Genomic DNA, 25,886 nt, shown 5'->3' with positions numbered 1-25,886 from the left:
TTCATCTTCAAACAATTAGTTAATATATTTTCTTTTTTATTCCTTTATACCGAAGAATATAAATATTCTGTATCTAAGCTTACAGTCAGAGCCAACTTTTCCCAGCTGGTTAAGAGTGTAAGGAGCACTGCCAATACTTGCTGATTCACAAAGTCATGTTACTCATTCTCTCTTTGTCTGTCTTCCACATTTTCTCTACTCTTTTCCCTATTTTTCTGATCAGTATTGTACAAAAGATGCAATCTTTTCTTTGTTTGCGTTTTTGTTCCACAAAAAATAGTGTTGATGGTTTTGATAATAGCCAGAGTGTGATTTATCTTGATATATTCCATATTCGTGTTTCATTAAAATTAAGACACATTTTTTTCTGTCCACTCTCACATCTTCTATGTTCTAGAGAAATGAGCTGCTAAAAGAAGGTTTTCTTCACTTATTTTGAATAGAAGCTATCTTTATGTCCTAAGAACCATCCAACATTTTCCATCATCTCATTTCTTTGCTCTTTACTTTTCCCAACACTCAAGCATTTGAGCTTTCTTCATCCAAATATGCAGGTAGAGTTTTGACAAATTGCAGCTATAAACTAGAAAAAGTTAGAAGCTACAACTCTAGGTTCCACAGTGAAGCTCAGTATTTGCAAAGTACATTACATCATTGCTATTTTTAGTGCAGCAGCAGTAAAAAATAGATTCCAGACCCCACTTCACAAAATACTGCATGAATATATAGTAAAGAAAAGCTTTTATTCATAAATCTTATTAATTCTGATCAATCTACTGTAGGTGTTGGTGGAAATAGTCCTATTAATTTTACTTACCTCCATGTTGATTTGGGCTTAGTCTGTAATGTGCATTATAATGGTTGCAACTCACATACTATCTCCTGAAAATTCAGAAGACTTCTGTAAACACTATGAAAAACAAAACCAAAGCAGCAGAGAATATTTTCCCTGATTTTGGGCAACTAATTTAAACATATGCATTGTCAGTGCTGCTTCTAAAAGCCAAATCAGAAAGCAAAGGTAGCTCTATCTGTTGGCTTTCTGGCAAAACCTCAGCTTCTCTTTAATATCCATAGTAAGAGACATGAAGAAAGAAGGTGGGAATTATACCTGTGGGAGGGATGGAAGAAGAGAATGTGATATCTGGAGTGGCATCTGGGATACAGGGCTCAATACTTTATGGCATGCTCCATGAGGACATTCAGAGAATTTAAAAAATTGTTTTGGTTGAAAAAGACCTGTAACATTGTAAAGTTCAACTACTAACCCCACACCGCCAAGTCCACCACTAACCATGTCCCCAGGCGTCACATTCACTTGTGTTTTTAAGGACCTGCAGCAGCCAAGCAATTCCAGAATTTCTGTTACTACTGGCTCAACAAGGGGCATCACCTACTGTGGTCAGGAGAAACCACAAATTAACCCCTTGCTGTTTGGAGCATCTACAACCACCAGTGCCTCAGCTCTGCTAGAGCAGATGTTTCACTGCACCCCAGCAGAGCTGGAATCTAATGGCAGGCTGGACATGGATTTATAAAGGATTTCCTCATCTTATGGAAAAGCTCAATACATGAAAATAATTTTTTTTCTCACACACTTGTTAAAAGTTATTATAGTTATTATAGTTCTCACATCACTGAAAAGATGTTTGTTTAAAATCTACACATAATATTCTGTGTTCCATTTCTGGTTTCAGTTCTGTTAAATTCTCTATGAGTTTTCCAAATGAAGAAGTACTATTGTATTGATAGCAGTATCAATGATCTATGATAAAGCTTTAGTAATATTATATTCATTTGACCTAGCCTACATATATGACACAAAAAACCTAGGCACAAAAACCGCACACTCTTTTCTGTGCTTTTTCTGTCCAAATTTTAAAAAGTTATCTAGCTAGTCATTTCTTTGCTGTGAATTTTTACCTCAGGAAATTATAGAGGCATTAAATTTCTGAGTGAAGTAACAAAAGAAAAAACTCTAGGAACAATTTTCTATTCAATGACTCAAATGATTGCAATTAACAGCTTTCACATTTTCATGAGTTTAAGAAAGAATTTGACCTTCTTAACAAAGAATCAGAAACTGAGTACTCTTTCTCTTAATCGCTCTCTGAAGCTGAGCTAATTTAATTCCTGGATGATGCTGATTTCTTTGCTATAGCAGAAATTTGACCTTATAGCTTATAAAAATTGGTTTTTGGTATAAGTGCATTGGAGATGTTTTTATACAGTATTAATTGATGCTTATTGCAAGCTGGATGGCTGATCATTTAAAGCTGTGGTATCAGGCATGCCTTGCTTGTGGGTCTTTGCGACATGACAGCAAGTACAAAGACTATTAAAATCTCTTTGTGAAAACACACAAAAATCAATCCTCTTCCAGAAGGAGGTGCCCTCCAGCACAATCAATACAAACTGGTACAACAATATCTTATGGTGCTTGTCAGCTGCTTTAAACCTTTTTGCTCAGCAGAGCTCACAAAGTGCTGCTGAGTTTCATCTCTGCTGGATTGCGGCAAATGAAGATGTATTTCTAAATGAGTTGCAGGGGCAAATGTGGCCATCAGTTACCCCTGTGCAGATGGCTTTAAATTTGGCAAGGTTGTAGAAGACTGATCTCAACTTAGATTTCATCCACTAGAGTTAAAGAAGATGAATTTGTTTACTGCCTTGAGATTTTCTTTCCTCTACTTTAGTTATATTACTGGTTCTTGATGGAAATTTTTGCTCTACATTTTGATTCTTGCATGCTGGAGAGGCCAGAACACAAAAGGAATCTGAGTCATGGCAATATACAGGTTCTTTCACCTTTCTTCTATTTAATCAATGGTATTAGCTCTAATTACAAGGCAACTGGTGGAAATTAACATCTTCAAGATCTGTGTGTCTTGATCAGATGCACATCTACCAACTGCTTTAATTTTGCTTTGTCTCTTTGAGGTTGTGCATTTGTCACACCTCTAACATATGGCTGTGAAAATCCTAGGATTTTTGCAATGACTTTCTTGCAGTCAAATATTTTCCCCAGATCACTATGAACCCATGGCCTCATAAGTGGAACTGTTTGGTTCCTACTGCCTATCACCTACTTCAATCAATTTTATCTTCTGATACATATCCCTTGAAAATAAGCACCACAAAAACCGGAGTGATAAAGAGCTCTGGCTTAACATAATGTTGCTAGACACAGTAAAATACTCCACCAGCCCAGGACAACATACCCTGCACACACATTCAATACAAAAAGGCTTGTGCAGTGAAAAATTCAACAGTATTTTCTGCTCTTGTGCCATATTTCTTTATGTAATGAGACATCAAACACCACGACTGAAACCAAATCCCCTAAAATCTTGTCCAAACAAGCCCAGTCAAATCAAAATCCCTTTTATGGAAATTAACCTTCTGTGAGAAGAACAGAAAACTCAACCAAATAGGCAGCTGCATGACATTGTGAATTAGTACATTAGCCTTTCAGCCTTGGGAGAACAGAGTTTAAGTTCTGGCATTAGACACAAAAGCAAACAATTTTTGAGGTCTTATATGAGTCATGCTCATGATGTACTTTTGATAGCTCATGTTCAAAGAAAGGTCACTGTGATTTGAATGGATGGCACAATAGATCTTTAGCCCCTGTTATTATTAGCTACTTATTTAATTTATTGAAATAACAGTGAGAAACAAAATCATCCTCCTTGATGAATAAAGAATATGGAGATGAAACAGATCCTGGTTTGTGAGACAGGGAATGGTAGTAAAAATGTTACTTTTTCATTATTCATCATTCCTTTGACAATACAAAATACCTTGGGCATAGATGGAATTGGAAGAGGATAGAAAAATCTCCTAGTAAGTCCAGAGTGTAGTTGATACACAAGCACTTTGATTGATCTTTTCTCTTATTGAGATTACAAAGCCTCCAAAATCTCCAACTTTATGCCATATTTTTCAGTTGAGTGGAGCTGCCATCATGGGTCCTGGTTAGCAGGAGATGCCTGTGCTGACAGCACTCCTGCAGAAATCAGGGATTGGCCCTTGTTTTTTGAGGCCACTGGGGTCCATCCATGCTGGCCACATTTTAAACATCACCTCCTAAGGGCACTGGAGCAGACAATTCCCAAATGGCAGAAGCCAAGCAGGTGAGGCAAAAGGTCAGCCTGGCTGAACAGGGAACTTCATTTGGAAATAAGGCAAAAAAGGAAGGTGCATGTGCACTGGAAGCAAGGTCAAATGACATGGGAAGAATAGAGAGATGCAGCTTTCTACTTGAGGGAGAAAATTTGTGTGGCCAAAGCTCAGCTGGAGTTCAAGCTGGCCAGAGGACAATAAAAAGAGTGTTTTTTCAAATATATTGATGGCAATAGGCAGCGTAAAAATAACATCATCCCATTACAGGATGATGGTCACCTCAAAAACAGGAACAGGACAAGGCAGAGTTGTGTAATGCACTCTCTGTGTTTGAAATTGTTCTCTCCATGTTTCAGCAAGGAAACTTAGTACTGCATGATATCCTTCTATAGACTTACAGTGGTGTCCTTTTAGTAGGCAATGCTAGATTAGTTAATACTCTAAGACAAAATATTACAGATACTTGCCTTTTGAAATGTTTTTCTGCCACAGTACTCCCAATAAGATATGTCAGCCTGTCTGAGTATGTTGCTATGTCTGCCTTAGTTTCCTGAAAATGGGATTTTCACAATGAAGGAGTATGAAACACAGAAGTACCTAAGCAAATGGAAATGTATGGGATAAAAAGAAAAAAGGATTTTTCTCATCTGAAGAGGTGAAAAAGCAGATTGTAGTGTTCTAGTGCTGACAGAGATACAGAAGAAAAATAAGTAATAAAAAAGAGAGGAATTAAATCTCTTGGATTTGCACGGAGAAGATAGAAAACAACTGGATGCCACAGCCCAATTCTTTACATTTTTATCTTCATTTGCATTTGTGCTGATTGGTTTGACCTTGCTCAATTCACACCCTCTACACAAGAATAAATGTATAAAGAAGGGGCAGAGGCAGAATGAATCAGTCTTCTCATAGCAGGCATACACAAAAAATGTGTATGCATACACATCCAATAAGGCATACAAAATTAGCTTCATCCATATGAAAATGAGGTGCAGTAGGGAAATCTTGGGCCCAGCCCTATTGAATTCAATAGACCTCTGAGTTCTTGTTTTAACTAAACTGTACAGAAAAATTCATAGAACCTCTGGAAATGCTGGGGAACTTACCAAACCATTGAATGGAGCTCTGCTGCCAGATTATGTTGAAAAAACCCAATGCTTCTTCTTGTGTTTGGCCTTTGAACTCTGTTCCTTCCCAGTTCAGAGTTTCACCTGTGCAGAGAATGTTCATGCATTCAGGAAACCATACATCATTTACAGGTATAAAAAAGGCAGAGGGACCTAAAGTCTGTAGGCCTCAAGGCAGACTCAGAGAAAACACCTGAACTGTGTATATTAAAACATTGTGACTAAATATTCAGCTCTTTAACTTATTTTGACAGAGCTGGTTAAATTTCAATCCTAAACTCTCTGCTACCAGCTGTAATTATTATACTTAGCCTTCAACTCACTAATCATTTTTCTTTTTCTTGAAGTCTTGTGAAGTCATTCTGTTTTACAGTTCTCAATGGAAGGTGAACATTTTTCTACTGTTATGCAGAAACTTGCAAAAAATAAATGGGTTATCCAATGCCAGTAATGGGAATCTGCTAAATGTCATTCCTCTCAGAACTGCTCAGTCCCTTTCTAATTTCCACAGTTATTTTGAAACTGGACACAGGAAAACCAAAAGTTTTCTATTTGTAAACTTTGAATATATATCAGTGCAGTCCTTCCTATAGCCTTTTCTTACAGATCTGACTATATTTCGAGGCCTGAGTATATTTTAAGTCCACCTTGATCCACTTCCATATCTTTTCTGCCCATTTCACAAAAAATTGGCCTGTGGGCTTCCTTTCCAGGGCAATTAGACTGGCTACTTTCCTAAGCTTTTAGAAGATTTTATGTACTGGTAAGAATTTAATGCAGCTTTTTTGTCTTAATTCTGACAGACCAGAATAAATACCTTATGGGGATCACACTAAGTTGTATCTTACAGCTTCAGGATGGCAGAATCATTAATGACATTCCTTAATAGAAGCACTTATATATTAATAATGTATACATTAATTACATGGCTATTATATAAAGTGCCTATAGAGTCTATGTACATGAATAGTATCCATGTAGTAAATCACAAAGCTATATGTCAACTGTAATTATCCATTCATTTCTAACTTCCTTTTTCCTGCTCCATTGGGCAATCTCATATTCCAGCAATCTAGAAAAATTAGTCTTCCTTTCTTTTATTTTCTGATAAAGTTTTCCTTCCTTTCTCACAAAATCTGAAGTTTGGGCAAGATAGGAAACACCAATTTCTATCTTATAAACATCTGAAACAATTGACAGCTTTTGTTGAAAAAATGTGGTTTGAATATGTGTGTGAGCACATAAATATTAGCTAACACATCTGTGCTACTTCTCTGAGATGCTCTATTTTGACCTCATTTTCAAAATTCTTTGTCAAGACTTAAGACCTTCCATCACAGTCATTAGCTTTTAAAGCAAAAAAAAATGAAGAAACCTGTGCCACTATTTAAAATTTTCTAAACACTTGAAGAATAGTTTTCTCTTTCTCCTTCTTTTTTTTTTCTGTTTGTTTGTTTTTTTTGGTTTTTTTTTTTTTTCTTTATTTGGGCAGGGGGAAAGCTGTAAAATGTACTTCTGTCTCCAGAAACAAACAGCATGGAAGTAACAAGTAGCTTGGGCACAGTAATACAATTCCTTCATATCCATGTCAATACAAACCCTATACCACTTTGCTCTATGATTATTCTATAATTATGACATAGCAACAGCTGTATTCAGTAGAGTGGGTTAGAGGCTTTAGCTTTAAATCTGAATTTCACCTTTCAACAACAAGGATGAAGGAAAAGAGTGGGAATCTTGATAGCTATTGAGTTTTAAAGGGGAAGCTTATTTTTCCTTCAAAAGCAGGGTCATGAGAAAAGGAAGCTACCCTATACCTATATTTAAAACCTGAGGTACTGGAGAGGCTTGCTTTTCTTGGTGTCATTTTTGTTACGTATATAGGCTTTTCCAAGGGCCTTTCTTTAACAATGTTACCATCCACTAACTGATTCAATTTTTTTTTCTCTTGTCAATCTAGAGGTTCATTTTCTTACATGATGATGTTTTCTTTATCATGTCTCATTGAACACTCCAGATTTTTATAAGCAAATTTGAGACCATTTCACGTAATGCAAAAATTCATTGGCTTGAGTTACTTACATGTCCTAAGTGTGCAGTCCAACAGAAGCTGAACTCATCTGTTGTCCCAGAATCAGAGGTCTCTTAGCAAGCCATTCTAAGCAAATTTTTGTTTCTCATTGATTACAATTTACAGCTTGTAGTTGCCAATTTGCACCAAGACTGAAAGTTTTAATCATTTTTCCTTATGATAAATGGTTTTAGGATTCTTTCCTTGCTCTTCTCTGCTGGATACAGCTATGACAGCCTGTTCTCCTAATGTATGGAGCTACTGTCTGTCCCATTTAGGGCTGGTATGAGAATTCAGCTCACACTTGCAATGATATTTTAGACTGATACCATTTTGGGACAATGAGTCAGCAGGTCACACTTCTCTGGCTAAATCTTCTTATATAAATTTTCAGAAATACTGACTTCCCATTATAGTTTATGCACATGGTCACCCCCAAGTAACACAAATCAGCCAAATAAAACTGCCCTTAGTCTTCCAAAAATATTACTAACTGAAGACATCACATACACAGTATTTCCAGAGTTTTTTGTATTATTTTACATGAGAGATTTTGGTCTCTTGCTGTCTGTGTTTGTCATAAGCATCTCATCAAAATCCAAACCTTCTTGTCATGAGAAATTTGGTCTTCGATCTACACCTGCTTTCAGAGAGTCAGATGCACTGCTCTGTTGATAAAATTGATATAAATGCATGAAGTCACCTGAGGTTTTAAGGAAGAGTCCAAGTCTGATGAAATTATAATATGTACTGCTTAATGTTATCTGTTGAGGCTGGAACTCAGAGCATCATGGAATATGGAACTGATAAATTTAGAGGCAATATGAGAATGGAAACACATTTATAAGCATGTTTTTCTCTCTCTCCTCATTTTTGGGGGTCAAAGCTTCTTAGCCCTACTTCCACCCTTTATGTTACTATATAGCCTTAGCTTCCTATATGCAAAAATTCCCTGCAGAGAGCAAATATTACAGTGAAAAGTTAGGTGTTAGTGGTAGTGATATAAAATGAGTACTACTCACTAACTGGTCAGATGTTATTCTTGATTTTTTTTTTAATTTCTTCTTTGTTGAAAGACATACAGTTCCCAGCTAAACATAAATGCAGCAATATTTCTCTTTCCCCTTTAAAAATAACTCCAACCCCAATGTCAGCAGCTTTGTAATCATGCACAGGCCTTTGCAATTTAGTGTAAGAAATCCAGCTAGTTAGGTGAATTGTGTTACCTCCTCTTCAGTTCAGTTAGAGGACCCAAACAAAATGCCATACACAGAACTACCTTGTACCAATAGACATTGTGCCTTCATTTCAAATACTCATGTCCAGGTATATCCAAGTTATCTGTAGCCAAAGGTATATTCCTTCGCTGGTCTAGCCTTTCTGGCTAAATCTGAAATATACCTCATTTTTGCTAATATAGAGAATGGCTGGAAGCTTAGTACAGTCCTTAAGACTTGTAAATGGTCACAAGGTCTTTGTGACAAGCTGGGCAGGCAGCCTGACCCTGCAGATCCCAGATACCTTTGTAGAGACTAGTGCTGAGCCGCCGGGAGCAGAGACTCCAGAACACACAATCTGCCAGCATTGGTCAGGACAGTTAATTGCAAGGATCAGAGGTGCATATAGAGCTCCATCAGAGAGCTTTAAACAAAAGCAGAATGACTTGCCTACATCAGTAGAATTCAGAAGACATGTACTTTTGTTTAATTTCATGTTTTATTGTTGGTCTCATGCTATGCCCCAGGTCTTGATAATTTGTATAACTTTCTGAATAATGCAACAAGTAGAAAAGTCCTGTGTATATACTACGCTAGACAGGCATACACATTACCAAATACAGGCTCTGTTAACATAAAGCTACATAGCTGATTTTGAGGAAACCAAGCTGAGTTATACCAACCCACAATCTGCCTCATTATCCTGAAAAGTATTCTTTCTTTTGTGTTTGCGGGTTTTGTTGGTCTTTTTTTTAGTATAGTGGGATGAAAAAGACATTACATTTACAGCCCCAAACACTCTCTGCATATTCCAGTATCTTGTTTTTAACAACTACCAAACACTGTGCAGATGACTTTACTAAATAATCAACAATCACTCCAAAGCCAGAACTGGTATTCCTGTCCTTGGGGATATGGTAGCAGGGCTATACACATCCCCAGTGCAGCTCTGAGCCCAACACATTTGGCACACTGACCACAAAGTACACTGCCTCCAATTACCTTTTCTCTCTTGCTCTTATCTCAGTGTACTGACTCTGCACTTATCTTAGTCCCTTCCTTTTATCTAAAACACTGCAATCTTCCAAGTCCCTTAATGCAGTTCATGGTTTGACTCCTGTTGTTCTCATCTAATATTATCATGCCTTTCTGTGTTTTACTTTCTCTCTTCCTTTTCCTGAAGCACTCCCACAAGCACCAGGGTCTTAAAAAATCATTGCTGTTTACAGAGTTTATTACTTTCCATAATTTCTTATGATTCTCCTGCAGCATGTCATTCAAACAATTATCTTTGTGATTTACTGCATCAGTCATATAACCTCCTTCTTCCTGTACTAATCAGCTCTGGAGTAGCCGCTTGGTAGAGCCAGATTGCCCCTGACAGACTTTTTCCCATCTCTGTGCTTCCTCGCTCAGGCATGCTGGGATAGTGCTCTCTCTGCTCTTCTACATACACACTGAGCTCCTCGCCAGATCTTCCAGGGCAAACTCACCCTGGCTGGCCAGGAATCAGCCTAAACTGCAGATTTCAGCAAATGTCTCAAGCTGAGGAGCTGGTGCCTCTGCAAAAAATCTCTCTCTGCCTCTATTTAGGTGGCATAGCCATATGGCACTGCCCATGCAAGATTTTTGACTGAAAGCCGCGATACAAAGCCCTTTGCAGTACATCTAAAATACTCAACACTCTGTACCTGAGCTTCTACAAAGTGCCACTGTACTGATGAGCAGATTGTTCACTAAAATGGGCGAGAGAAGAATTGGCTTGAACTATCTTCAGACAGATCAGCTGGGTCCTGTCACTGAAGGGGGGCAGGGGGTGGGTGGGAAGAAAATGGTGGAATCTCCTCAACTCCTTCCTTTCTAGGGCAGCAGCAAGGAAATACCATAGCCTCTATTGTAAATTACACAGCAAAAATTCTATTTTGGACACCAATTCTCTACCTGGTCACTTGGAAAGTCACCGTGGAAAGTAGTACATATAGACATTCCTTCTGAAACAAAACCAGTCGTAGATACCCAAAAACTACCAAGCCACCCTCAACCCCAAATCTAGCCAGTGGCCGTAATTTCCTCTCTACCACACAACTAAAAAGCATTTATAGGGGCATATGTGCCCACAGAGCTTTGTAAGAGCAAAGACAAAGACACGGAGTTATGGCTTACCAGATCCAAATGCTTGATTGTAACCCTGCCTCAGGGTTACCTTCCTGTAACTCATTTAAAAACTCATTTAAAACGAACAAAATTTCAAGGTACACTGAGTACTTTTGAGGTCAGCCCAATGAAACTATGTAATAAGGACAATACAGCAGTATTAAAGACATGATACATTGCTAGAGTAAATACTACTGTAGCTTTGGAGAGCCTGATGTATGGATAACTTCTTGGAGTTTATTTACCCTTTCTTGTGCTGATGCGTGTTGTGGCATTTTCACATAAAAAAAGTTCTTTGGGAAAATGTCAACAAGATACTTCATAGACATTTTCAGACTATTACATAAGAAGATGGCACAGATATTTCCTTCCCACAGAAATTAAATTGGTGTTCAGGGAGAAAACCAATACTTCAACCTCCTGAAGACTGAAGTTAACTTTACCTACCTCACAATCATGAAAGCTGGGGGGTAAGGGACAGCACTTGGCTGATGCATTTTTGGTGTCTCAGACGGACAGATCTGGGTAATCCTGCAGTTTTTAAATGCTACTGCCCCTAGCTTTCCATCCTGCTGCTCTGGCAGAGATTACTGCTCTTGTAGCAGAAGAAACAAAAGATAGTGCACTGTTGTCCCCTATTCTGCAAGAGCACAGGGAGGGGAGGGCTCAGTGCTGTATTGCAGATACTCTAGTTCTCAGCCTGGTAGCTTAGCAAAATGCAGTGGACTTTGAACTGGGATTTCTGATGCAGAGGCACCTGCTCTCAGCTGCTACCTCCTTTCCAAGCAGAGTAGCCTCTGGTATAAAACCAAACCAAACCAACAAAATCAGAAAAAAACAAAAACAAAAACAAAACAAACCACAACAAAAAACAAAACACCACAAAAAACCAACCAAAAACTCAAACACACAACAGAAAAACCCTCAGATAAGCAGAGAACTAAGAAATTAATTTCCTAGGCTCTTCTGTTAGAGCAATATTCCAAAGTGATGATTCTTAGAGTATAAGATACCATATTAATTAAGACTCCCAAAAAAAACTTTGAAGGAGACTATTTAGAAAAGTTGTCAGTACTATTAATGTGAGCACTGAATAGGGCTGTTTATGGGTGCTATTACCTGTAATACATGAACTGAAGGTAATGCTCTTCAGAGGAGAAAGTAGAGCCATTAACAACTCAAAGATTTCCTCATAATACCTTTTGTACACATTGATCTGTTTCCTGCTATTAAAAACCAACCAAATAAAAAAACCACAAAGAAGGCAAAAATATTTAATAGATGATACTGTCCTGTGAAAATGGACTTGAAGCCCTACTCAGTCAGATGTCAAGGGCAATAAAACTCTAAGCATTAATCCCTGGGGAATAGTTCCATGTAGCAGAGAATCCCAAAGATGAAAAGATTCTGAGTAAAGGCCTCTTTCCAGGGAATTTCTGGACAAAAGCATTTATGTATCCTGGTTTCCCCTGGTAACCTCACCAGACCATGGGCAGGACAGCAAGCAGATTTGGTCTGAGAAGCAGATGAAATTTGTTCTTTCAGTGAATGTAATGTGAAGGTTGTTAATGTAAGAAAGTTAGACTGGTGTAACCTTGGAGAGAAAAGGACAGACTCTTTGCCATGGAAGTCAGATCCCTAAAGAAAAAGAAACTGTCCTAAACTTGTAATGTTAACTCTCTCAAATGGATTCTGAGGGAATCTGCCAAGTCCTTCGCTAACTTCACCTGTGTTCAGCTATTGGCGCAAGTGATCTGTGATGGCACATGAAAGCTGAGCCCCTTCAGCTGTTCCGCAGTGCTGGGTCTTTCCAGAGATGCCTCCCGACTTTGCTTCACAGCAGCTCTGCCCTGTCTGCCCCACTGCTCTGCCCAGCACAGAGACAGATGAGCTAACAGAGACAAGCTCATTCTCTTACAGCTCCCACTAAAAACAGGTGAAAGCTGCATATTCTCTCCATTTGTGGTGCAGCTTGAAAACAAAACTAAAATACCCCCAAAGCAACCAAAGGAAAACCCAGCCCCCTTACCCCAGCCCCAAACATTCCACATTCAAATCCAGTAAGGTATTAAAATGCTCTCTGAAAATGTGTAAGTGTTCTTAGTAGGAATCAATCCCAAAATATACATAGACCATCCTCCTCCCTTTTGTCAGTCAAATACAGTGCTTTGGTAATCGAACTCCTGGCTATAACTCATATATACATACACACGAATTGTACATACGCCACCTGTTTTTTCCCCTGTTCTTTTTTTTTTTCTTTTTTTTTTTTTTTTTTTTTTTTTTTTTTTTTTTTTTTTTTTTTTTTTTCCTTTTTGAAGCAAGCCATTCTAGGCACTGGGAACAGACCATCCTCTCCTCTCCCAAAAGAGTAACCTTTCTGCAGGGGCCTCTCCAATCCAAATGGTTAGGAATCCAGTACACAACAATCTTGCAGAAATCAGCTGCCAGATTTATTATTCTACCTGAAAACCCCCAAACAAAACAAAACAAAAAAAAAACCCCAACCCCAAACAAACAAAAAAGTGGAATAAAAATAGACTTTAAATAAACCTCTTAGGTACATTTTATAAAGGGTTAATCAGTTCAGTGAAAGACCTTTTTGTCTTCTGCTGAGAGATCATGTAATGTTGGTCTGACTGCTTGTTTTGTTCAGTGAGTCACTACCGTATACAGATATATATATATATTTTCTTCTTAAATATTACACATTTGATGCAATTTTAAAATCTTTTTTTTTTCCTTTTTTTGTCCAACCCCTTTCCCAAATACCCACATCCTGCCACAGCCAAGAGGCGCTCTGTGCTGACATTAAAGAACCAAAACCAATCCAAGGACTTTTCATCAAAGCATGTTTCATTTGAACCTTATTTCAATGGAAACCACATTTTTTAAACAATATTACTGAACATTTTCCCTTTCCTTTTCGCTAGTTCTGCAATTTTAGTCTTCTTTTTCTCAGTTGATCACCAAGTATTTAAGTGCCATTGAGATCTATGAATGACAGAATTAGGTGGCATATTAAGGCATATATCATAAAATATGTTGTCTCATGGATCTGGGTAAATTAAATACCTGCCCAAATGCTTTTTATGCACCTGTGGTTTCTAGTGACCACTACTTCTTTACTTTTGATTAAATGTGTATTAAAATATTCATAACTTAAGTAGTGTCTTAACTGACAAAGGATGGAAGATTAACCCACCACCTAGGACTGTCTTTGAAATCCATCCATTATGATGAAAGTTATTCTTGTTTTTTTATGGTTACGTATTTATTTTTCTCCCACTTCTTGACAATCTAGGAAAACAAGGTACTTCATATAACAACTATTTAAATTTCACTGGGCAAAAAATTAAATCCAATTCTTAGCTTCCTCTCCACCCCTCCAACTTATGAATTATTGTATTTAAAAAAAGGTGCTCATAAATATTTTAACTTTTGCGGTTTTGCTACTTTTTGTTTTTGTTTTACATACAGAATAGAACGTGTGGTTTGTGTCCAAGGTAACCCCTCTCAAAAAATAAAACAATTTGAAAAAATAACAAAACAACCAAAAAAAACCCTCAAAATTTAAATTGTCTTCCAAGCATATCCAATCACATTTACATTTAGTGTCCAAAACAAGTTGATTGGTAACACCAGTGCCAGCACTACAACGTCATACAGCAACTTCATGGTATTCTTTGACAGTTCATCTCTGTTCCACCAAAAATTACAAAAGGTTCTGCAGAGCTTTCCTTAGCAAGCTGAAGCTTACTAGTCATTTGTGGATGCGCATAAAAGCTGCTTATAGCACAGCTATGGCGTAAGCTATTTTCTAAGCAATAAATGGTTCAAGTCATCTATTTTGTCCTGAAATGCTACCTGTAGTTACAGCATTGCTTATAAATGGTCATAGTAAATTCAGCATCAAAGAGAATATTACAGAAAAAGACAGCAGCAGAAGCATTAGCATTATCTAGTATTTATATATGTTATCAACATAACACAGCAGTAAAAGGTTTAAATGCATATTAATGGGTACCGTGTCTAAAAATTACTAAAGTACCTATTTAGTGTATTGGATATTTTTCTCAAGGAGTGCTTGCTGTGTCTAAACAGCATAATTAGATATGTGACTTAGTACAGTTAATTCCTATTGATTAAATAACTTATTTATGTACCAAAGGAAATGGAAGGATACAAAATGTTTTCTCCCTCCTGATCATGATCCTGTATTTAATGCTGACATGATCACCAGAAAGCCTACTCCATGTAATTACTACCCTCAAATGGATCTTGAAAAATCAGCGCCATAGCATGGGCCATACATGTAAAGCAATGTGGCACCAGATACAGCATGCAGCTTGCAGTCTGAAGTCAGGGATTTCGCTGCTTGGTCATTGTACTTATGGCCAGTCTGTCATGAAATAGGAATTTTTTTTTAAGTCATACACAAAGAAAAAGAAAAAAATAGAAAAAGAATGAAAAGCAAAAAGGAAAATAATAGGAAAACCATCTGGTTGTTCACAGAGGCAAGGTACAAGTTCTGCCACTGGAAACTTCTAAATTAAATGCGGTGGTATATGCTTTGCTTCTCTTTTATTACTACAGAAAGACAATTAGGAATGGCAAGAAATAAATGCCCTAGGCATGCTGTGCTGATATCATCATCAAAAGTGGTTATTTTGCACAATGAGAATTAACTGTACTACAGATACCCAGAGAAAATGTACAATATCTTATGCTGATATGAAACAAAACAGACATGATATAGCTTTTTTTGTACTTAAAACCTGTATGTTCCCTTCCCAAACTTAAGTAAAAAGCAAACCCACCCTTTTCCTCCTTTTACACAGAATAACATTTAGGTTCCAACCCTCCCCTTTCAAATAAAGTGCGCTGTCCATGGCAGACCATAGGAGTAATGCAACAGGAAAAGCCCCTTTTAGTGTACTATTTAAAAAACAAACTGAAGTCGATTCAGCTTTCCTCTGGGTCTTGGGAAAGAGGAGAAGCTTAAGGGAGGGGGAAACACCCCTTCAGTGTCACTGTTGTTAATAGACATAGCCTTCGTTGTAGGGGTGGGTGTTGCAGCAGCCCCCGTCCTGCATGTAGACCATGCTCTCGTCGAAGTGGGACAGAGGCACAGTGTCCTCCTCATTGATGTGGCGCTCCATGTCAGTCTTCAGCAAGGGGCGCTGGTTGTCGGGAAAAGCCATGGAGAAAAGCGCTTCAGGGTCACAAACAAACTTGTAGACGTATCTTTCTCCAGCCACCTTGGGACAACAGAAGGGGAAAAAAAGGTGCAGTGTAAGGCCTCGTGTTTTGCAGCTTCAAGTTCAACAGTCTCGCAAAGAACTCACCTTTGTTACACAATTAATAACGCGACAGCAGAACTGGTGAGGTAACAACCTAGCAAAGACAAGTGGGACCTGCCAAAGCAGACTGTGCAGAATGCTCTTGATTTTGCCACTCATGACATCCTGTTGGAAGATGAACTAAGTATTCTGCTTCTAAACATTTGTTTGCGATCACTTCCTATACTTAACCACAAATGGAACTGTTCTTATTGGAAAATGTAAACAAATTGTCACTACAGTGGCAAAATAAAATTACACACTCCGTGTGCGAAGTGGAAAAAAGAATCACATTGCACGACAGAGATCTGGATTTCACTTTACACAGATTGATTCATGCTTACGTATAAAAGCACTTTAGTTATAGTGCCTGCTGATTGTACAGGGACAGTGTAAGCAAATACATAGGCTAATATGTACTTAGCAATTGCTCATGCAAAGCCGGGACATTTAGATTTACTTATGGAGGGGCAATTTGTCCAAAGATCCTAAAGTTTTCCCTTAATCAGAAATAGCATTAAATGTCTATGCTTCAATTTCCTAAAAGCTAGAGAATGATAAAAACAGCATAAAATTGTTGTCTTATTACAAGCAACAAACAGAAGTCAATATAGTGTCTTCCCAAGTAGCTTATTTTAAAAATTGTGCTTAAAAATATGCATTAGGATTGCATGCTCACAATTTATTAAAATAATTTTAAAATAAAATCATATTGTCTGCTTCTTGCAACTCCAGCTACCACAGCAATGAAGTGAGTTAGTGAAGATGGAAAAAGTGTTGCAAACTTAACAACTCTCTTTCTTATGGGTGCAAAATAGTTTGAAGCACCTCCTTAAACTTTCAGCTTATTTATTCTACAAATAGAATTTGGTAGGGACTGTACCTGCAGCAGAATTTTTAAAATCAAATTAATGTCAGCAAGTTTGATAGACTAGAGGTTGCATTCAGAAATCAGGCTTTTGCATAACCTGCTATCATTGTTGATTTAAAAATAAAGGAGGGAAAATATGCATACAGACTTTGCCATAAAGAAACTTGCTTTGCATCTACAACGCCATTAGTTTTTAACATACATGAACTGGCCAGATAGTGTGATCCCAGGAAAAACCCAAAACATTGCTATGTCAGAAAAATAAGCATACAAGCTAGCTTTCAAAATGTATGTTAAACTCACTCTTGTAGATAATAAAGTAGTAGTTTAGGATGTAACAAGCTAGCTGTCCAAAGCACTGGTAAGCCTTCCACGTTAAATGGATGTGTGGATTGGTGCAGCATTATCAGCCTTCTGGTATTTCTATCCCCACCTTTTCAACTTGCTTCACTCTGCAACTTCTTTTTTTTTTTTGCCTCTGCTGCCTTTGAAGTGTGCTGGCAGCACAGGTGCCTATGTTGCTGAGCTGTAACTTGCAACAAGGAACTCTGCCTGAAGCACCAGTCAGCAAAACCAAACACTTCTGCTTCTCCCTGATCAGACTCAGTCTCAAATCCACTTTACAAAGCCTCTGTGCACTGTTACAAGACACCCAAAAATTAATGAGGTGCTGAGCTACTGAAGAACTGTAAGCCAATACTAGCCCAGATTATTGTCCAAGTTGACTACTGGTAGTGAAAAAGGAGTGCACTACAACAATCCCATAATCTAAGAAAGAGAACTTTTCAGACTTCACAAATCCTACTGGAAAAGGATAACTTGAGTAACTCTCCCAGTAACCTGAGCTAAGAGCACGGTCTCCATTCATGGAATTTGCATATGACAAGTTTAAACATGTTCATCATCACTTGTCACAAGACCAATATGAAAAGACATGGAATAAATTTTGCAGTCCGAGGTGTTTATTATGATCTTTGATCACACCTGGCAGTTTTGTAGATACAGCAGACTGGCCTCCCCTATTGATTTCTCAGTCAATCTACATGGTACTACACAGCAAGATCTAAAAATCAGCAAGCCAGAGTAGGAGGATGGCATGAATACTGTCAGCAAGACTAGACCGTAATAGATAAATTATTGTTATATATTTCTCTTAATTCAGTCTATTATAAATATTAAAATCCATTCAAAACCAGTCTTACTAGAACACTATTGGTGAAAATATTAAAGTACTTGGTATGTTAATAGACATAATTATTCTCCCCTATCTTGCACTTACTAAAGTATCCAAGCACTGGGCAGATAATTTAGATCTGCAAAACATTAATCATACTGTACTCTACCATTTGCCTTTTCCACCTGCCAGGAAGCTCTTTTGGATATTTTTGAATGTTACTTCTTTCCTTATAATCATGAAATGCATTGTGTGAACTAAAGCCACAGACGTTTTTTACATAGAAAAAAAAATCTTAATGCACATGCTGTACCTAGTAGGTCCAAAAGCTTAGTGTTTGCCTAAACAGATGAAAAAAACTACCGAGCCATGCAATTACAAGAACTCCTTGTAAACTGACCTATGGATTAACATGCAAGACTCTGGTGAAATGTAATACAAAATTAGCTACTCACCTTTTGCATGATTCCCTTTTCATAATAATAGCGAAGCGATCGGCTAAGTTTATCATAGTTCATAGCTGGCCTGTTTTTCTGAATCCCCCAGCGACGTGCCACCTGCCACAAAAATGGATTAGCAATGATTTGTTAAATGCATTTAACAAGCAGATCTTATCATCAGATGCAGGAGGGAAAACCCTGCAGGTGCAACAAACAGGAAAAGGTTGCTATGACCTGAATTTCCCATGTACCACTATGAATTTTAATTGGATCTACATCATCATTAAACTTGTAACAGACTTATTGGACAATGTGGTGGATGGTTAGGGTTTTTCTTTGCTTTTTAATAAAGAAAACCAATGAAAAAATAAAACCATACAAAGAGATCATGACCAAAAACATTTAGCAAGTTCTACTAGAAAACTTTTACAAAACCTTTCTTCAGTTTGATACTATGGATAATTGTACCATGTCTATCTTTTCCTTGCTGTCAGGAAAAAAAGTAAGTTATTTTAAACACACATGCATACATACTTAGTTCATGAACTAACGCAGACTGTACTTGGAATGACAGCAGTGTTGCAATCATTAGGAAATACAAGTCAAAAGACAACTCCCAGCCTTAAACATTACTTCAGGAAAAAAAATGAATTATCTGAGGAGGCAGAATAATCACTTGGAAGAACTATACAGTGGTACGAAGAATGGAACAGAAATTTCATAGTTTCAGCTCCATAATTTCCCTTAAAAATAACAATAAAAAGTGAATTGCAAGTAATTCATGAAACTATTCTATAGAGAACAATATGCCTTCTGCTCTGACTTATGTTTTCTACTTGACTTTATGCTTCCTGTTTTATTGCTAAAGATAGTTTTGGACAAAGCGACCCTTTGTTTAAAGAGCTTAACTTCTTATTCCTCGCCTGAAATTTAATCGGCTATTGGTGACATTTCAATTACTGTCTGTAAAAATGACTGTAATATCACCAGAGGGAAAAAAAAGGCAGAGCTGATGAACTCTTTAAAGCACATTTTATAAAAATGATTGAGAGTTGCATATGCATACAGCTCTGGAAAAAGGACAGAGTAGCCAAGCAGCTTCTCTGCAGACTGCTCTGCGAAACTTCCCATAGGTGTCTGGAGCTTTTTGATGCAAGCCATGGCAACATGCAGCATTAAGAAAAATCTACGATTTTGGTGTCCACCTGGACTATAATTTCTAAAATTTCTTTTGAAAGCATTATTTCCTTTCAGTGGTGCAGCTTTTCAGGGTTATGTAAATTCTCACAGTTCTGCTAACTTCAGCTACATTCTAGCTGTACTGAAACACACCTCCAATCACGTATATTTATTCCAACTGCAGATTTGGCCCAGATGTCTAACTTTGATTCACCTATTCATTTTTGTAACACATGACCACATCACTCCTTTTTTATCCCTTCCAAAGTTTTTTTCTGCATTAATCGGAGTCCTAAATGTCCCCAACATAACAGGCTTGCAAAACAAATAAACACACAACAAAGATAAACAACAAGTAATGGGGAAGAATATGTTACATTTGTGGTATTTTGAGACTCCTAAACAAGCAGTCAGGTCCAGTTCCCATCCCTGAACTAACTGAACAGCATTTACCTAGTCCTGCTTTGTGGAAGGGATTCCACTCTTCTACCCTACCTTCCTGCTTAAGGTTGTTGTCCCTGTGACAAGCCTGCATAAATGGACCTGTGTCCAATTCTCAGGATCCACTGTTCACAGTCACTTCCTGAATGAACTATAGCACTCCAGGAGCTGATACATATTCATTTTTGTTGTCACTCTCTAAGAGGGCATAAACCTCCAATGAGGAATGGATGGAAAGGTCATGTCACTGACAGCCTAGCTTGCCACAGCAGAACCAGCAAGCTCTTTGATTTTCCTTCAATTTATACTTGGCAACCAACAGAATTGTGTGACTTCCCATAGGCTATTCTTATTTTAATTGACTGTTTCTGTCAGATTCATGAGATTCATGAAAAAAACAACTTAAACTCCTTTGTACTTCTAGGAACACAGAGTGAGGCAACCTTCAAGCCTCCTCCAGATCTTGGATGCAATGCTGCTCAAAAAGCAACTTCTACATAGCCAGACATGCAGATGATCTGTTTAAGTTAAATTAGAATATCCAATTCTTCAGGGAATTACACAATAAGGAAAACAGGGGTTTGTTACTTTCCTTAGCTAACAAAATCTATAAAGTTTTTGCACCATCTGCTGGAAATCATTTCTCAATAAAACACTTCAATCTTTAAAAAAATTGGGCATACCTTAAAGACAAGACAAAACTAAGACAGTAAAAAATATGAGACTAGGGTAGGGGGGAAAAATCATGTGCATCATTCACCAAAACCAAACAAAAAACTTTCCAAAGATTTCGCTCTGTTCTTGGACAGGTTACGCAACTAAAGAATCCATGTAGCCTGCTAAGGCTGAAGGCTTGCCAGCAAAGTTTCAGTATCATATTGACTAAGACTGTTCTGAGTTCAAATCCTCAGATACACAATGCCAGAATCTGCTGTGGTGACTATCACAAAAGCAGGGGATGCTCAGACAAACGAGAGCCAGCACTGGGGTCCTTGCAGCAACCTGCTCCTCAGCCAGACCACGTCGGGAAGGAAAGGGACATCAGTCCTGACACCATCCCCAGCTGCTCCAGCTTCTCCACAGAGCAGTTAGCAGACAATGTAAGTAACATGCAAGAAAGCTTTCAGACTCCTAATGCCAGTAGACGGATGGCAAACAGCAGAAATAGCTGGTGGAAGGCAGAAGCAGCCATAAACCCCCAAGCCTTCCCACTCAGCTCTAACTCAGAGGGGATCCTGTCAGAAAATTTGCTGCGGTCCTCTCTATTAGAAAACCCTATTCGAAGGGCAAGAAAAGTAAAGCAGAACGATACTGCCTTTTGACAACCTTAATTAAACCCTCCACTTAAATTTTACAACAAAATTCACATACACCTGATCTTCCAACAATTTCCATGACAGTTTAGAATGCAGGCTAGGTTACATAACATTACCTAGTCCAAAAGAGTTTACATAATAAACATTCAATTTATTCCTGTTTATCACACAAGTGAACTAAGACACGCTCCAGCAAATGTTCATGAATATAAATAATTTTATCTACCCCATGGTTCAGAAGAGCCATGCATGTGCATGAGAGCCTGCAAGCCTAGGATCTAAGCCTGTACTAAACAATCTAATGATTCAATCTAATGAATCTAATATTTGGTGTTGAAAGACCAGTAAGGGACAAGTTTTCAAAGGATTTTGGGATACAGTTACATCCATAAAGTGGTTTCTGAAATGTGCAGACCCCACAATCAATGTGAACTATTTACTAACTCTAGTACTTGCAACATTTTCATTGTTTTGTGGGACTAGGAGTCAAATCTATGCTTAGCCACACCTCTGTCCTAACTGAAGCACTTCCCTTGCCAGTCCTTTCTGTCACCCTTCTAAAGCACTACTGAAGCAAAATACTGCAGGAAAACAAGGCCTAAGTCCAAAGGAGCACAGTTAAATTTGCAGGACGGGGCAGTGGATGTGAGGGCATGCTGTCTGTCTAACTCACCTCCTCTGGCTCAATCAGCTTGAACTCCATGCCTCGGCCAGTCCATGCTATGAAGTGAGAGTTTGATGGGTCGTCCAGAAGAGCTACCAAGAACTGCCAGAGCTGAAGCGAGCCTCGCCGCTGATATGTGGGTCCCTCGCGGTACATGCCTGGCTCCTGTTTGACATCTCCTGCACACAACAGCAGCAACATTAGAGGAGCAATGCCCTGGAACACTCTCTCTCGGTTTGTCAGACAAGTTGGTAAAGCAATCATTAGGGGTAACAAAGCAAAGGGAAGAATCAGCCACCCTCAAATGCAACATTCCCCTGTTTGCTGGGGACTTACAATAACATATTAATATACTAAAAAACATTTAAATTCATTCATGATTTATGGAAGTCTCACTAAGTCTCTTCCCATGTAGGTTTGATAAATGCAAATCTCTTGCAAACCATTTTGTTTCCTCACTTTGAAAGAACATAAACTATTTCTGAAGCAGCTCTGATATGTGAAGAACTGTGTTTGTGTACTATACTTTGCACAGGTCCCAGTTTTGATAAAGTAATGTAGGCTTCATAAAGGTGCAAAACCCTATTGAGTGACACTTCTCTTGCATGCAAATTCTTCTAAGGAAATTTTGACAAAGTATTTGACTTGGACTTAAACAGCATGTCCTTTATGTATAGGCAAGTAAATCCTGCAGATACACGAGTTCCTCTGTGGCATATTGGACTTGCAATAAAAATTACTTTTACTCATATGTACATATTAAATTAGTATTCCCTCTGAAAAGCAATAAGTAATCTTTCTAAAATTTTAAGTCTAGAAAAACATTTTAAAAAATATCAATAACATTCTACTAGCTGTTCCACAAATTGCCAATGAGAAAACCATCCTGTTACATCCATACTGTCTTTGTTGTTTTTAAATCATATTTATACTGAACAACTCATGCAAACAACAACAGCTGAAAGGTCTGATGCTGAAGCAGACAGTATTTTTTTCTCCATACAAGGACTGCAATCCTAGATATACTGGTAAATTCCTCATTTCAACTATCAGAACAGCAAAAGCCTCCAACAAACAGTGTGACCTGTTTAATAGGGAAAGTCAGGAATTTAAATTCAACCACAGCATTAGGATGCTCTGACAGCCATTACAGAATGGTTCTGCATAGTGAAAGGCAGAATAATAATATTAAAAATGGAGCACTTCCTTTTGTAATCAAGAAAGAAAATTGACTCAATAGCTGTGGAAAACAAATCAGCACAAGGCTTTTTGGTTTATGTGAGGTTCAAGTTCCAGTCCTGAAAGTCTTTCTTTTTCAAGGACAGGTTTTTTCCTTGTAATGATAGCTGTGCAATGTGCAAATAGCAAGCACAGTGTTACACAGGATCGAATTCTTTCCTTGTGCTGATCTTTGATTTCAAATGAAGCAGCTGAGAATCTACTTCTGAAACATCAAGACTAGTCCTGGGCTTATCCAACTTTTGCTTTACTGGCTGGAATATGATGACACATCTGCTATTTTTCCCTCAAAACATCATGCTGCAAGCATACACACACCTATTTGCATCAAGAGATCAATCTTCTAGAGTACAAGGTGTTCTCTCAAAGAGCAGTCATAGAAACTAGCAGCAGACTGCTTGCTTTGCAGGCACAAAAATATTTCTTAACATTTAATTCTTTTACTGTTACTTGTATTTATTTTTCATTTTCATTCCCTTTCCTGTATAATACCCAAATTAACCAAAAGGTTTTTTAAGGAAGACATAGACAAATGCTACTGTTAACGAGTCTTAACTTCTTGTAGTACAGGGTCTGATCCCATTCCCATAAATGTACATATAAATCTGACACTGGTGCTCAGATCAGATCCACAATCATTTTTGGGGGATAAAAAAATACCTGACACAATGTGCTTAACAAAAAAAGTTAAAAAACCCAAGAAGCTCACATTACAAAGCCAGGGTATAAAGTAGACTTTCAATAAAACACTCGTTCTGCGACTGTGTCAATGCAGTGACAATGCAATACTGGATTGAGCAGCCTTCAGTTAGGTCGAATATTGTCTAAAACTCTTTTATCTATTTCTTACCAACATAAAAATACATGTGATACTCTGAAGAATGTGCAATTCTCTGCGTTACTTTCATTTCAGAGTCTCCAGATTTTCAGCAAATACAACAAATGCTGCTAAACACGCAATAGTTTTGTAATGCATAAGTGAGTCTCAGGACAAAACAAACAAAATAAAGTAGGAGAAAAACACTAATTCTACAGCCCTAGTTTTAGCTGTGGTCAAAGATTTGTTCACAAGTTTATCAGGAAATATTTAGTCTTTCCGGCTGAAATAAATAAAGCCAGACATACACACACTAACACAAAAGCTATACTAACAACACTACACTAGCCTGCGTCCACTAACATAATGCCATTCTAGCAAATTTAAATAATTGGTCTCTAAATTATTTCCCAAAGTTGCAGACTAACAGAGTCACTGGCAAGAAATATGGTGTCCATCTACTTTGCTTCTAATGAAATAAAACTGAAATCAACCGAGTTACACCACGAAACTGATTTTACGTCAGAGTAACTGAGGATAATTTGGACCATTCATTTTAATTGACCTCAGAATTCCTCTTAAAAAAATCTGCTGTAATTGGTAGTGTTGTGAACAGGGCATTGATTTGTTATCAATTCCACTGAAAAATAAACCACCAGTACATTCAACCTAGTGCAAATACATTGGCATAAACACAAAAAATGCCCTATATACTCACTTCCCACTATTCATGACTTCGTAGACAGCAAGACAAGAGGCTTAATTCTCAGTAAAACCAAAGCTGCTGCTTTCTCCACTGTTTTGTTAATTATAAGTACAGCTTTCATTGCATCTCAAACAAGTAGTATGTGATCATCAGTGCAATGGAAATCCTCTTATGACTTCTCAACAGTACAGAACTGAGCTTCTTTGCCACAAGTCTAGATGCAGCATCGTTTGCTGGCAAAAGTCAAATGACATCCTCTTGAAGAGGAGACTTTGGTTTCAAGAGACAAAGGTCAGCTTTGGTTGGGTGCACCACAAATGGTGTGTTAAGGAATCCTAGATTGGAACATTACTGGGTTTTTCTGATCAGCAACAGAGAAAAGTCCCTCATCTCTTTTTCATCTCCCTGCACAGGAAAAAGAGATGTGTCATACATACCGTCAAACTTCTCTGGAACAACGCAAGTGTCATCATAAAACTGCCTAGGTCCCTTTTCATACATACAGCCTGCAAGTTGAAACGAGAGAGGTGTTTATATAAAAGATGCATGGAGAAAAAAAGAGATCACAGGCTTAATGCCAGAGGGAACACTAAGTTATACAGGAATTAGATTAATATCCCACATCCTTTAGACACCGCCCAATCCCAACATTTTGGCCTAAGTACAAGGGTGTTTAATTAACATATGCATTCCCAAAAGACTGTTAATCTCCACCTGCTAAAATGAAAAAGCACCCATATTTCTCTATGATTTATTACAAAATGTTTGCTCATTTCCTGTTTGAACTAGCATGGCTTTGACATTTAACCATTAGTTCCTGCAGATCTTCTCCCTTCAAGACTAAAGAAGTACCACTCAGCATTTCCTCCTCACACCCACACAGGTCACCCTCACACACTGCTCTTGATGTTCCCTCCAATTAAGATAATTTTGTAAAATTTTATTTTGTCATTAAAAGACACTGTCTACAACCCAGCAGCCTTCCTAGGCTGTACACATTCCT

The 25,886-nt window shown here is 37.9% G+C and overlaps 1 protein-coding gene across 3 annotated transcripts in view; it reads right to left on the bottom strand.

The window, feature by feature from the left end:
* Nucleotides 1-13,125: 13,125 nt before the first annotated feature.
* ETV1 (ETS variant transcription factor 1) overlaps nt 13,126-25,886 on the bottom strand; it is a 65,617-nt gene continuing 52,856 nt past the window's right edge. For all 3 annotated transcript variants that reach the window (XM_031066757.1, XM_031066758.1, XM_031066759.1), the window contains 4 exons: nt 25,321-25,389; nt 22,131-22,300; nt 18,537-18,638; nt 13,126-15,955 (listed from right to left, as the gene is read on the bottom strand). In XM_031066757.1, coding sequence (XP_030922617.1) covers nt 15,734-15,955; nt 18,537-18,638; nt 22,131-22,300; nt 25,321-25,389 — 563 coding nt within the window. In that variant the 3' untranslated portion in view covers nt 13,126-15,733. The remainder of the gene's footprint in view (nt 15,956-18,536; nt 18,639-22,130; nt 22,301-25,320; nt 25,390-25,886) is intronic.

Source organism: Geospiza fortis, unplaced genomic scaffold (genome assembly GCF_000277835.1).
Source record: "Geospiza fortis unplaced genomic scaffold, GeoFor_1.0 scaffold138, whole genome shotgun sequence".
Taxonomy (NCBI): domain Eukaryota; kingdom Metazoa; phylum Chordata; class Aves; order Passeriformes; family Thraupidae; genus Geospiza; species Geospiza fortis.
The sequence above is the reverse complement of the archived record's forward strand: the minus strand, read 5'-3'. Positions and strand labels throughout refer to the sequence as shown.